The 14,597-nt window shown below is 40.5% G+C and overlaps 1 protein-coding gene across 3 annotated transcripts in view; it reads left to right on the top strand.

The window, feature by feature from the left end:
* Positions 1–14,523, top strand: part of LOC124787351 (methionine synthase reductase-like) — a 90,498-nt gene extending 75,975 nt beyond the window's left edge. For 2 of the 3 annotated variants that reach the window (XM_047254333.1, XM_047254334.1), the window contains exons 8-10: positions 13,155–13,293; positions 13,381–13,477; positions 13,578–14,523. In XM_047254333.1, coding sequence (XP_047110289.1) covers positions 13,155–13,293; positions 13,381–13,460 — 219 coding nt within the window. In that variant the 3' untranslated portion in view covers positions 13,461–13,477; positions 13,578–14,523. Of the gene's footprint in view, positions 1–13,154; positions 13,294–13,369; positions 13,478–13,577 lie in introns of all 3 variants that reach the window. The other variant, XR_007015970.1, reaches the window with a different exon arrangement.
* The last annotated feature ends 74 nt before the right edge of the window (positions 14,524–14,597 follow it).

The raw sequence follows: 14,597 nt of genomic DNA, 5'->3' as shown, positions 1-14,597 counted from the left end.
GTGCTGTCCCCACCGAGGGCTCTCTTTCTTTCTTTCTCTCTCTCTCTCTCTCTGCTCTCAGACTTCTCTCTCTAACCAGAAGTGTTCTCTGTTGATGCTCCTAATTGACTGCTTATCACTGGTCCCCTACACAGAGCTTCTTTGTCTCTTTGTAACTTGGAGTCTGTTTACTTTCTTATCACGCGCAGCTGCCTGACAGTTTGGACTTCCACCTGGGCTGTCCAGCTGTGTCGTGTTTCTTTATGACCCCTCTGCCACGCCCGGCTTTACATTTTACATTTTAACTCAATGTTTACGTACCATTTCCGTCGTACTGCCTGAGAATGATTGTAATTAGACTTAGCTTTTGCCTGCAGTTACACCACCTCCCCCACCAGGGAAATTGGCATTACTCCTCAGAGTAGCGTCAATTGTGATTTTTTTTTTTTTTTTCTTCTTCTCTTTATTACATGCTTTACAGATTTTACACTCGGTTGTTACATCAGCACTTGACATGTTATATTTTCATTACACCCTTGGTTTACTCAAGTCCATTAAACCTTAGGAAACCAGAATTACATTATACATGGGTAACATATATTAGTACATAAAGTTATATCAAATTACAGTTTCATTAAACATTGATACATACAATTATACAGTTTTCATTAAACATTGGTTAATACAATTACTTCATTAAGCATGGATAAGAACATTGATACAGTGACATTGCACATTTTATAAGACAACTTTTACTTTACAATTTTTGGTATACATATTTTTATTATTTATCTTTGTTTAATGTCTGTTTCTGAACAAGACTGCCTCTTCTTGGCTTTTTCCACCCCTTTCCTATATTACTGCATCTTCAGTTCCTTTATTAAACTAGTTTCTGGGTATTGGTTTACAATGGTGTTCCTTATGTGTACTTTACTACAACAATCACTGTCTTCAAAATATTTCCATATACTCTTAAAACAGTCTCTGCAACATCTGCATTGTTTGCAACAGCATGTTATAATAAAGATAATTTTTATTACTGACACATACCTGGTTATGGAATAGTGTGTGAAATACGTGGAATATTTCAATTCTTCCTCCTGTCTCTGGACATCATCCTATCTTTTCCCTGCGATTTTTAAATCGCCTAACTGCATTACTACATGATCCAATGGTAAATCTGATGTTAACATTGAGACATTTCGCTTTTCTTCATTTACAATGCAACAATTGAATTCTAGATTAATCTGCGGTATTGTATATTTCTTTGTAACATTACTGTGAATTACTCTGTCTGTTTGTATGAACACTCTGGTTCCATATCCCTTACATTTACTATAGAAATTTATTTTGCCTGCCCCTTTCATTGTTAGGTCCTTCGGTGGTTCCTTTCCACATGGTACCATTAAGCCTTCTTCCTTAGGAGCTACGTATAACCATTCATTACTATTTAGATGTGTCCAAAGGCACTGATTCAGTGTAACTACTTTTTGGACACAATCATCTGGAATTTCTCTTACTAGTTGAACTTGGCTTCACACTGTTCATGGTCAAATGTTGATAGCAAGGCAATGACTGTCTGCACAGTCACTTATTCTTCCTTAGTTCTTTGCATTTTAGCTGATCTGCATACTGCCGTTTGGATTCATTTATTAGTAAGAATTCTTTTTCTGGCTGTATGTAAACGTATCTCCCTTTCATCTATGGGATCTCTTTAGGTAATGGAAGTACTCTGTACAGGTTGAAATTATTATTATCTATCAAAGGAATGTTAATTACATACCCTAGTATGCCACCTGAGATGAAAAAATCTAAATCAATTATTCTTAATAGTAGGTGACCTGAGGATTCAACAAGAGGAACAGGAAACTTTACATCTTGTAGTTCATCTCATATTAAACTTAAGTATGTTACAATTTGTACTGGGTTAATGACGTGAGGCCGCAGTATTCCCTTTTGAGCATTTACAGTAGTGTTTATCATTTGTTCATATACCTCCTCAATTTGGCCATAAACGGCTGCTAATTGTAATACCTGTTCTGTCACTGTGGCAAAGGACGCTACATATTTGAAACCCATGTCTGTTTCTTTTACATATTCTCTCATTAACTGCTCTAATCTTTGCATGCCTGTTTGTTAAAACATGTTCATTTGATTCTAACATATACACTGTCCTGTTCACTCCTGCCAATGTGACACTTACCACAGCCACCTGTTCCTTTGTTAACCTCAGCAACCCTTCCGAGTTTCTCTGCATAGCATCTATTCTTTCTTTATGCCTGCTTCATCCAATGTCCCGAACAGTATTTTACTCACCTACCCAATGAAGTTCAATACCCCTCTCTTCCTTCTGGTTTCATGTTTTGTCAGCTGTTGTACTAATTGTTGCAAATCCGTGATCTTTTCCACATGATATGTTACTTGTTAATCTAGTAACCTACACTCTATTAATCCTACGTTTAGTTGTTTTATTGTTTCTCGGGACCTTTGTACCGCTGCCCTACCATACCTTTCTGCCTTCTGAAACCTCTCTGTTATTGCATCCAGATTCACATATGCAACAATTCTCCATGTAATACTATATATTTCTACTTGTCCTGTATTATCATAATATAATGCTGATGAGCTTGGAAACTGTGTCACTTGGAAATTGTTCCTTGCTTACTCTGATGCAGTGGTGTTGTATGTTGCTACCACTATGATGAATTGCACAACTTGCCACTTGAGTACCATACCTGAAATTTAAAAGAACTGTTTCAACCTATGGGCATGTACTTTTGTTTCCTTATTTCTCTTAATTTTTATTACTACATTAGGACCTTCCAGATTTAATACTTCAAATGGACCTCTCCGTTGCGAATCTAATTTCCGAGCTCTACCACGTCTCGTTGACTCATCATGCAGTAACACTTTATATCCTACCGTGAATTCTTCTGGATTCTGCTTTGTGTCATACTGTCCTTTACCGATTTTCTTACTCCTTATAATCGAGTCTCTAGCCACTCTGTGAGCTTCCTGGATTCTCACTCTTGGCCTATTTACATACGATTCATAATCGTAACTTACCTGTTGTGTTTCCTGCTGCAGTACTCTTGGTATGTTGATCTTTCATCTTTCTTCCATATAATAGCTCGAATGGTGTGTAACCTGTGTAGCGGTGTGGTGTAGTGTTTAACATAAACATTGCATATGGCACCCATTTGCCCCAAGAACTTTGATCACCTGGTACAAAGTGTCTGAGATACTCTATAAGTGTTCTATGACTTCTTTCTAGTGCACCATTTGATTCTGGGTGGTAAGCTGTGGTATGTATATGCTGAACCCTCAACAATTTACATTCTCTTTTAAAAATGTCACTCAGAAAATTCGAACCCTGATCTGTTAACAAGACTGTTGGAATTCCATATCTTAATATAATGTTTTCCACAAATGCTTGAGCTACCATTTCGGCATCTTGTTTTTCAATTGAGACTGCTAACGTAAACTTACTTAAATCGTCCTGAAATGTTAACATGTACCTTTTTCCTGTACTGGATACATCTAGAGGACCCACTATACACATTGCGCATTTTTCAAGTACTGTTTCTGCTGTGTCTGTAATTTCTAATGGCATCCTTGTTTTCATCTCTGTGTTTTTATTCTTTTGACATGACGAACATTTCCTGATGTAATTTTCAATGTCACGTTTCATTCTGCTCCACTGCTTGTGCGCCTTGACTCTTTCGAATGTCCTGTGCATTCTCTGGTGCCCTCCCAAGGGATTATCAGGCATCTCTTTTAGTATATTCTCCTTTTCCTCAGGACTAATTTCCTCTTCGCTATTAGTTTCCTGTTCTATTTCAGCCGACACTTGTGCTTGCTGCATGTTTACGGCACTTTGTTCCCCACTTGCTTGTGCTACAGAGATCTTCTCTGACTCCATATTCTGCTTCACATCTATCTCTTCCTTCCCTTCATGCCTTATTCTGCTTAGCACATCTGCATTACTATTTAGCTTTTCTGTCTTGTATACTACTTCATAATCATACTCCTCGAGCTTCAATCTCCACTTCAGGAGTCTCGAACTCTGATCTTTGACATTAAATATCCACGTTAGTGGCTTATGGTCCATCACCACAGTAAACTTTCGGCCATATAGATATGGTCTAAACTGTTTTACCGCATACACTATAGCCAAGAATTCCTTTTCAGTTGTACTATAGTTCAGTTCCGCTTTGTTCAGTGCTCTGGATGCATATGCAATGGGCAAGTCTTCACCAACCCTCTTTCCTTGCAATAACACGTCTCCCAAGGCTGCGTTACTTTTGTCTGTTGTGATGATAAATGGTTTCATAAAATCAAGGTACTAAAGTAGCGGATGATTTATCAGTTTCTTATTCAGCTCCTCGAACGCATTGTTCTGTCATTCGCTCAATTGGTACTCCACTCCTTTCTTTAAGAGCTCATTAGTGGTTTCACAGTGTTGCTAAAGTTTGCAATGGAATGCCGGTAATAACCTATTAATCCGAGAAACCCTTTTAATTCTTTGGTTGTTCTTGGTTGTGAGAAGAATTTCACCGTCTCTACCTTTGCCATATCCGGTGATATTCCTTTGTCAGTAATACAATGACCTAGGAAGATTACCTCCTTCTTCAGGTATTCACACTTGTCTGGTTGCAGCTTCAAATTGTGGTCTCGCAACCTGTCAAATATTTTCCGGAGCTTTTCGTGTTATGCTCCTGCAGGTTTTTCCCATAGCATACTATGTCATCTGAATATACAAAACATTTCACACCTTGGAAACCTGCCACGACTGTATTCATCAGTCTCTGGAAACATCCTGGGGCTCGCTTCAGTCCCATCGGCATTCTCTTATATTCATAATGTTGATAGTTCGAACTGAATGCAGTTTTTTTCTCTGTCCTTCTCATCCGTGAATATCTGGTGGTATCTGCTTGCGAGGTCAAGTGTCGAGAAGTGTTTAGCTTGACCTAGCTGGTCCAAAATATCAGAGACATTCGGTAGTGGAAATTCATCGCCTACAGTGATGTCATTTAATTGTCTGTAGTCTACTACGATTCTCCATTTCTGCTTGCCACTGGCATCTAACTTCTTAGGAACCAATAGTAATGGTGTGTTCCAGGCACTCGTACGACAATTATGTTATCTTTTAACATCTGTTCTATTTGCTCCTTTAGCACTTCCTTCTGTGCTTCAGGGATCCTAAACAGCCTAGCATTTACTACCTTTCCTGCATGTTCCGGCACAATTGGTATTCTGTGCTTCACTGCGGAAGTATAGGACAATTTGTCTCCTGGTCGATGAAATACATGTCCATACTCCGCGAAATCCTCTACTAGAGCACTTTTCTCTTCAGCATTCAAGTGATCCACTCATAATTGCCTTTGCAACATACTAGCACGACTTTTTGTCTTACCTATGACGTCCGTGCTACCTTTGACTTTGCATACTTTTACAAGTCTTTCTAATTCTTCCGTCACTAACCTGACATTTCGTAACTGAACTCTGTCCTCTGACAAGTTCAATGCACTCACTATGCATTTACCATTTTGCACTTTTACTAAAGATTCAGGTACATGCACCCCTTGTGCATATCCGTTTGGTTCCTCCTCTACTATTAAGAGTATATCTCGCCCTTTCAGTCTTATTACTTTACCTGCGTAATCTAGCTTGACTCTATGTTCTGTCAAGAAATTTCTGCCTATCAATCCATCGTACGGAATGTCTAGTCCTCTCCCATACAAATGATATTTCTGTCCTACTTTTTCTGCACCATCCACACTTAAGTGCATGTGTACTGTGCCTATTGTATTGACGGCTCCACTGGTCACGCCTTTTAGCAGAAACCTTTCTGCTTCATTGATCCTAAGTGTTCTTTTTACCGGGATGCTTGTTCTCTTGAGCAAACACAACTTCAAATACCTCTTTAACTCTATGCAATACAATATTAAAACATCATTCCCTGTTGCACAGTCGATTACCCTAACTGTGGGTTTACCTATCGCATCGCAACAAGGCCCGACTGTGCGGCCTTTTGCCTCTTAGTTTCCCTGCACCACTTTGCCAGTTTCACTAGATACTGGCACCCTACCTTTTCTCCAGGCGTGCCAGAGCCCTTCCGCATCTACATCTACATGATTACTCTGCAATTCACATTTAAGTGCTTGGCAGAGGGTTCATCGAACCACAATCATACTATCTCCCTACCATTCCACTCCCGAACAGCGCGCAGGAAAAACGAACACCTAAACCTTTCTGTTCGAGCTCTGATTTCTCTTATTTCATTTTGATGATCATTCCTACCTATGTAGGTTGGGCTCAACAAAATATTTTCGCATTCGGAAGAGAAAGTTGGTGACTGAAATTTCGTAAATAGATCTCGCCGCAATGAAAAACGTCTTTGCTTTAATGACTTCCATCCCAACTCGTGTATCATATCTGCCACACACTCTCCCCTATTACGTGATAATACAAAACGAGCTGCCCTTTTTTGCACCTTTTCGATGTCCTCCGTCAATCCCACCTGGTAAGTATCCCACACCGCGCAGCAATATTCTAACCGAGGACAAACGAGTGTAGTGTAAGCTGTCTCTTTAGTGGACTTGTTGCATCTTCTAAGTGGCCTGCCAATGAAACGCAACCTTTGGCTCCCCTTCCCCACAATATTATCTATGTGGTCTTTCCAACTGAAGTTGTTTGTAATTTTAACACCCAGGTACTTAGTTGCATTGACAGCCTTGAGAATTGTATTATTTATCGAGTAATCGAATTCCAATGGATTTCTTTTGGAACTCATGTGGATCACCTCACACTTTTCGTTACTTTGCATCAACTGCCACCTACCACACCATACAGCAATCTTTTCTAAATCGCTTTGCAACTGATACTGGTCTTCGGATGACCTTACTAGACGGTAAATTACAGCATCACCTGCAAGCAACCTAAGAGAACTGCTCAGATTGTCACCCAGGTCATTTATATAGATCAGGAACAGCAGAGGTCCCAGGACGCTTCCCTGGGAAACACCTGATATCACTTCAGTTTTACTCGATTTGCCGTCTATTACTACGAACTGCAACCTTCCTGACAGGAAATCACGAATCCAGTCACACAACTGAGACGATACCCCATAGGCCCACAGCTTGATTAGTAGTCGCTTGTGAGGAACGGTGTCAAAAGCTTTCGGGAAATCTAGAAATACGGAATCGACTTGAGATCCCCTGTCGATAGCGGCCATTACTTCGCGTGAATAAAGAGCTAGCACAAGAACGATGTTTTCTGAAACCATGCTGATTACGTATCAATAGATCGTTCCCTTCGAGGTGATTCATAATGTTTGAATACAGTATATGCTCCAAAACCCTACTGCAAACCGACTTCAATGATATAGGTCTGTAGTTCGATGGATTACTCTTACTACCCTTCTTAAACACTGGTGCGACCTGCGCAATTTTCCAATCTGCAGGTGCAGATCTATCGATGAGCGAGCGGTTGTATATGATTGCTGAGTAGGGAGCTATTGTATCAGCGTAATCTGAAAGGAACCTAATCGGCATACAATCTGGACCTGAAGACTTGCCCGTATCAAGCGACTTGAGTTGCTTCGCAACCCCTAAGGTATCTACTTCTAAGAAACTCATGCTAGCAGCTGTTCGTGTTTCAAATTCTGGAATATTCCATAAGTCTTCCCTAGTGAAGGAATTTTGGAAAACTGCGTTCAACAACTCCGCTTCAGTGGCACAGTCTTTGGTAACAGTACCATCGGCACTGCGCAGCGAAGGTATTGACTGCATCTTGCCGCTTGTGTACTTTACATACGACCAGAATTTCCTCGGATTTTCTTCCAAATTTCGAGACAAGTGGCAGTCTTTAGCGTAGTCGCCCTGCTGCTTACACTTGAAGCAGGCTATGTCTTTTACCCTCGTACACAGGACTCCACAGTTCCCTGGTGGGTTACGTTGCGGGCATCTCCACTCCCGTAACCCTCTAACCCTCCATTGGTTTTTCTACGATTTCCTCTGAAATCTCTTACGTCTTTTGGATGAACCTTTCTTAACCTCACCTAGCATTCTGCGTCTGTATGTCCCGGCTTGTCGCACCCATAGCAAAAATTCGTAAATTCTTTGCCCGTCATTGCCTGTACTCTGCCCTCTTCTTCCTACACTTGCTTGCAATGTGACCTCTCAACCTACATGTGAAACATTTCAATTCTTTAGTATCTCTAGTGCTCTTCACCACTTCCTTTCCCCTGTTTAAGTTATCCTCGGGGCTAGTCCCCGCTCTTTCATGGACAATATTGCACTTTATTCTTGCAGTGCTAACTAGTGTAATTTCATCCCCTCTACTTCTCACTATTGTTTGGATTCTATCGTTGCTTATACCTTGTATAAAACAGGCTCTTCCTAATCAATCGACCAGTTCTATTGTGCCTCCCTAAAATATCTCTACATCTTGTCAATTTGGCTTGCCCATATCGCAATTGGCTCTCCCTGTCCCTGTCTTTCTTGAAAAATCTTGCACGCGTAATAGTCTATGGTACGCTTACTCGCATAGTTTTCTTTTAGAACCTGTTTCACGTTCTGCCACGTACCCGTGTGTTCACGCACTTGCAGTCTTGATCTGGCCTCACTGGTTATTTTTGCTGTAATAAATTTCAGTAATGTATCATGTTCCTTCAGATTTACTAGCTCAAATGCTGCATCCACATTCTCAATAAATTCTCTGAGATCCCTTTTACTCCCTTTGAACACTTTTGACGTGATACACAATGCCTCCTTAACTGACATCTTACCGCTATTGGAGGATGACGGAACTTCGTTAGTCTGGGGTATCTTACCACTTAACTATGGTAACACTTTAATGCTACAATATTCTTCAATACTCTTAATACAAAATTTATAAGTACCGCACTTCCCTTGTGGTGCATCGTCTGGTCTATTGATCCTTGTTGTCCCACACTGTCTTTGTGCCTGCGCTGCTGCATGCGTCGGCTGCTGCTTGCCTTGGCTGCTGCTGTTCGGCCCAGACGCTCGGTCTTAAATGCTGGCTGCTTAGGCACCTCTGTGCCGCGTCACGCTGCTGCTGTCCTGCGTTGCCCTGCACCCGCAAGGACTACCTTTCTGGACTCTGCCGTAGTGGGGCTATTAATACAGAAAGTTGCGAGTCACCACAACTTCCTGCCAATTGCCAGCTGCTGTAGCAAAATCTGCTGGCCTCCTACCTCCTATGTGCCTTTGTGGTCCCCACATTCTAGGCTTGCATTCTTCTAAATGGCCATCCTCAAATAGTTGATTTTTAAATGAGAGTCAAACGCTTTGTGATTTAAGAAATTCATCGTACATCTCGCACATAGTTTATCTTACGTAAAGGAAAATCTGCTTTGAATGTAATGCTTTTCAAACCACCATTCACAATATTTTCCCGCAATCTGTCAGAAATAGGTTCGTTTCAGCAGTTGCAAGAGAGCTCAGATAACAGGCGTCACCGCGCTTGCACAGCTACGATGACGCAGGAAGCCCATATGTTCATATTTGTACAACGTTAAAAGATCTTACATTATGACATAAAAGAAAAGAGGCAAAAATGCATAATTCGGCTTAAAATGCACATTCGTATGTAAATTTTCTTGGAGTACCAGTAATTTATTATGGCGTAATGCCATTGTGCACTTGAAATGCAGCGAACAGTTGAAACTAGCCAATAGTGTGAAATTAAACACTTTGTTTCAAATAAATTGACTGCCTTGGCAGAAAAGATCAATAACAACCTAATCTCTTTAGCAAACCGCCAAAACTAACTTCATTGTTCTGTAAGGCGATTAATGTTTGACTGTCAGAAAGGTGGGAATAAAATCTGAAACTAACAACATATTTTACCCTTCCGTAATTATGCGCACGTATTTTAATTCATTTGATAGCTCCCACAAAAATCCGTTTTGTTATCATTTAACGTGAGAACAATAAACAAAGAGGAAACAACAAAATTACTGAACGTAAACACAGGTCACGTGGAGACGACCCACCTCCCCACCACAACTCTGACTGCTCTGTGCATCAGCACCGGATCTACGATATTTCCGAACAGGGGCAAAATTAAGTAGTGGCGCCCAGCCACACTTCTGTAACCAGAAGCGGGAGAAGGTACTAATCATACGTGACTCACCTGCGCATGCGCAAGAGTCTAATTTAAACAGTTGTCACGTCACACTCATCGAAGGCAATTTGTTGTTATAAAGCATTGCATAGTCTTCCTGAAGCCTTTGACACACTGCTGTTGGCAGACGCTTGTATGAGCATTGTTTTGCTGTTGTATACGGTGCATTTCCTTTGCAACTTAAGTTTTATTTTCCATGGATTTTAATACCTACTCTGAATTTCGCTTTTGTTTTCTTTACTGCTTGCTCAATATACAGATTGAATAACATCGGGGATAGGCTACAACCCTGTCTCACTCCCTTCCCCAACCACTGCTATCCTTTCATGCCCCTCGACTCTTAAAACTGCCATAAGGTTTCTGTACAAATTGTAAATAGCCTTTTGCTCCCTGTATTTTACCACTGCCACCTTTAGAATTTGAAAGAGAGTATTCCATTGAACATTGTCAAAAGCTTTCTCTAAGTCTACTTGAAGTCTGAGGGTTTTTCACCTGTCCCACACATCTTGCTCACCAGATGGTAGAGTTTTGTCAGGACTGGCTCTCCCAAGGCTGTCAGTAGTTCTAATGGAATGTTGTTTACTCCCGGGGCCTAGCTTCGACTTACGTCTTTCAGTGCTGTCAAACTCTTCACACAGTATCATATCTCCCATTTCATCTTCATCTACATCCTCTTCGATTTCCATAATGTTGTCCTCAAATACATCGCATATGTATAGAACCTCTATATATGCCTTCCACCTTTCTGCTTTTTCCTCTATACTTAGAACTGGGTTTTCCATCTGAGCTCTTGATATTCGTGCAAGTGGTTCTCTTTTCTCCAAAGGTGTCTTTAATTTTCCTGTAGGCAGTATCTATCTTACCGCTAGTGAGATAAGCCTCTACATCCTTACATTTGTCCTCTAGCCATCCCTGCTTAGCCATTTTGCACTTCCTGTCGACCTCATTTTTGAGACATTTGTATTCCTTTTTGCCTGCTTCATTTACTGCATTTTTATATTTTCTCCTTTCATCAATTAAATTCACTATTTCTTCTGTTACCCAAGGATTTCTACTAGCCCTCGTCTTTTTACCTACTTGATCCCTCAAAGCTACCCATTCTTCTTCTGTATTTCTTTCCCCCATTCCTGTCAGCCGTTCCCATATGCCCTCCCTGAAACTCTGTACAACCTCTGGTTTAGTCATTTTATCCAATTCCCACCTTTTTGCAGTTTCTTCAGTTTTAATCTACAGTCCAGAACCAATAGATTGTGGTCAGAGTCCACATCTGCCCCTGGAAATGTCTACAACTTAAAACCTGGTTCCTAAATCTCTGTCTTACCATTATATAATCTATCTGAAACCTTCCAGTATCTCCAGGCTTCTTCCATGTATACAACCTCCTTTTATGATTCTTGAACCAAGTGTTAGCTATGATCAAGTTATGCTCTGCGCAAAATTCTACCAGGCAGCTTCCTCTTTCATTTCTTACTCCGAATCCATATTCACCTACTATGTTTCCTACTATCGAATTCCAGTCACCCATGACTATTAAATTTTCGTCTCCCTTCACTATCTGAATAAATTCTTTTATGTCATCATACATTTCATCAATCTCTTTGTCATCTGCAGAGCTAGCTGGCTTATAAACTTGTACTACTATAGTAAGTGTGGGCTTCGTGTCTATCTTTGCCACAATAATGCGTTCACTATGCTGTTTGTAGCAGCTTACCCGCACTCTTATTTTTTTAATTCATTATTAAACCTACTCCAGCATTTCCTCTATTTGATTTAGTATTTATAACCCTGTATTCACCTGACCAGAAGTCTTGTTCCTCCTGCCAGCGAACTTCACTAATTCCCTCTATATCTAACTTCAACCTTTCCTTTTCCTTTTTTAAATTTTCTAACCTACCTGTCCAATTAAGGGATCTGACAATCCACACTTCGATCCGTAGAATGCTAGTTTTCTTTCTCCTGATAATGATGTCCTCTTGAGTAGTCCCCACATGGAGATCCAAATGGGGGACTATTTTACCTCCAGAATATTTTACCCGAAAGGACGCCATCATCATTTAATCATACAGTAAAGCTGCATGCCCTCGGGAAAAATTATGGCTGTAGTTTCCCCTTGCTTTCAGCCGTTTGCAGTACCAGCACAGCAAGGTGTTACAAGGCTAGATCAGTCAATCATCCAGACTGTTGCCCCTGCAGCTACTGAAAAAGCTGCTGCCCTCTTCAGGAACCACACGTTTGTCTGGCCTCTCAACAGATACCCCTCCGTTGTGGCTGCACCTACGGTACGGCTATCTGTATAGCTGAGACATGCAAACCTCCCCACCAACGGCAAGGTCCATGGTTCATAGGGGGGGTGGGGGTGTATATATACATATATGCACACTAGTTTCTTGTAATCCTTCTTAATAACAGTCAGACAAAAATGCGAAATATTTCAATTCATTATACTGGACATTTCTTGCACACGTACGTTGGAATCCACAAAATATTTTTGCTTTTAGAGCAAAAACACAGTGACTGTAATTTCGTGATAAAATCTTACCACAATGAAACTGAACTTTGTTTCAATTATTGCCACCCCAACTAGAGTATCGTGTCCCTTACACTCGCTCCACTATTTTGTGATAATACGAAACACCGAGCTGCACTCTATACTGTTCTTTCTGTGGAACTTCCATTGCACTGTCATATTCTGCCCGCCCTGTTCCTCCCCTCCTTAACAGCTATCATACATTACGTCTTTTGGATATGCGTCAGTGAGCTTCTACGCTCTCGCCTTATTGTTTTTCATCCCACCTTCACCTCGTCTCCCCACCTACTCCACCAGACAGAAGCCCCCATCCCAGACAGGCTAGAGCCACAGGGCACTGTAGCTGCAATGTTTAATCTTTCAAGTGCCTTGTTATCTACACAATATTGTCCTGTACTGTATGAAATGCACAATTTATTTATATTTTAAGACTTATTTACACGTTAATATGATACCACTGCTTCAAGTCCTCTAGTTATCTAATATTCCTTTTCAGGATAATGTGAGACTTTATGGGAAAGATTTTGTGACAAAACTAATCGATGAAGGTGGTTCCGTATTCATCTGTGGCGATGCAAAAAATATGGCTAAAGATGTTCAGGAAGCAATTTCATATGTTATACAGAAAGAAAAAGGTACTGTTTGCGACATGGAAAAAGTGATTACTTTTAGTATTAGTGCTTATTTAATAGTACAAATTTAATTCCATAGTTTTATTGTAGGAATATCTGAAGAAGCAGCTCAAAACTGTATAAAACAACTGAAAAATTCCGCAAGATATGTGCAAGATGTATGGAGATAAATTGAATACTAAGTTAAGTGAGTATTTTTGTAATTTTTAAATTTTGCTACAGTTCCAGTCTTGCTTTCTACATTCTTTGTCGAACAGACTTAAAGGGTAGACATTGCACATTTTCAGACATTCAATCACAGACGATACTGCAGTTCTCTCTCCGGATGACCAGAGGTCCCTGCTGAGTAAGAGATCTGTGCCTTAATCACTTGTCTTGGCCACTGAGGCAACTCTATTTATGAGATAAACACATAAAATAAAATTAAATATACAAAGCAGTTGTAAATGTAATCCTTCGTCTATTTCTTGTTTCCAACATACATAAATATTTTGCTGTTAGGAAAGTTCTGGCACAATGTAAATAATTTAGACATAAAGGAGATGGCTGGCCGAATTGTGGAAGTGTTGAGTCATAGACTGGCACATAAAAAGGAATGAAAAGTATAGATCGCTGCTCACAGGCGCATGCACACGCCCATGCTGGAACTGCAATTGGGGTGGAGGCAGGCAGCAGGGGGATGGGCACAGGATGCAACACACAATTGTGAAGGTGACGACAATGTAGAGTGCGTGCTGGACCGGAAGAGAGGAGCTGATGGGTAGGGGTGTGGGTATAGATCTTAACCCAGGGCCACCCATGAAAGGAGCCATGCCATGTCATGTGGAAATCCCTGCACAGCATTTTATGCGGGCACAATCACCAATTCCTTTTCCACCAGAAAGTATGGTAACTGCAAAACTAGGCCAAAGGCAGTGTTGTTGGAACATGCTGCTACGTGCAACATGCTCAGGGTCAGTGGCCGCTTTCCTTCACTATGCATATTTGAGTTGGCCTTGCACTGCATATTTATGTGTGTGTGTACACTTTTACTATTTAGTAAGTTGTCTCCTTTACTCCTAAGTTATATAAATATATGTTGTGAAAATTACAGCCATTGACTGAATATCCAATTTTCCATTAAACACACATCTCATTTCCATGTCACTTGGATAGTCATATGAGGAAAAAAAAATTGTAACATCTTCATAAGCCAGGAGATGCTAAATATCCGTAAATTGGAATAAAAATACAAAAGAGATTTGTTTGTTAAAACTTTATTTTTAGTTTAAGGGTACCAAAAAATGAACTCGATGAATTTCTTTCAG

The sequence above is a fragment of the Schistocerca piceifrons genome, chromosome 1 (genome assembly GCF_021461385.2).
Source record: "Schistocerca piceifrons isolate TAMUIC-IGC-003096 chromosome 1, iqSchPice1.1, whole genome shotgun sequence".
Classification (NCBI taxonomy): Eukaryota; Metazoa; Arthropoda; class Insecta; order Orthoptera; family Acrididae; genus Schistocerca; species Schistocerca piceifrons.
Note: the sequence above shows the minus strand (reverse complement) of the source record. Positions and strands in the feature narration are given on the sequence as shown.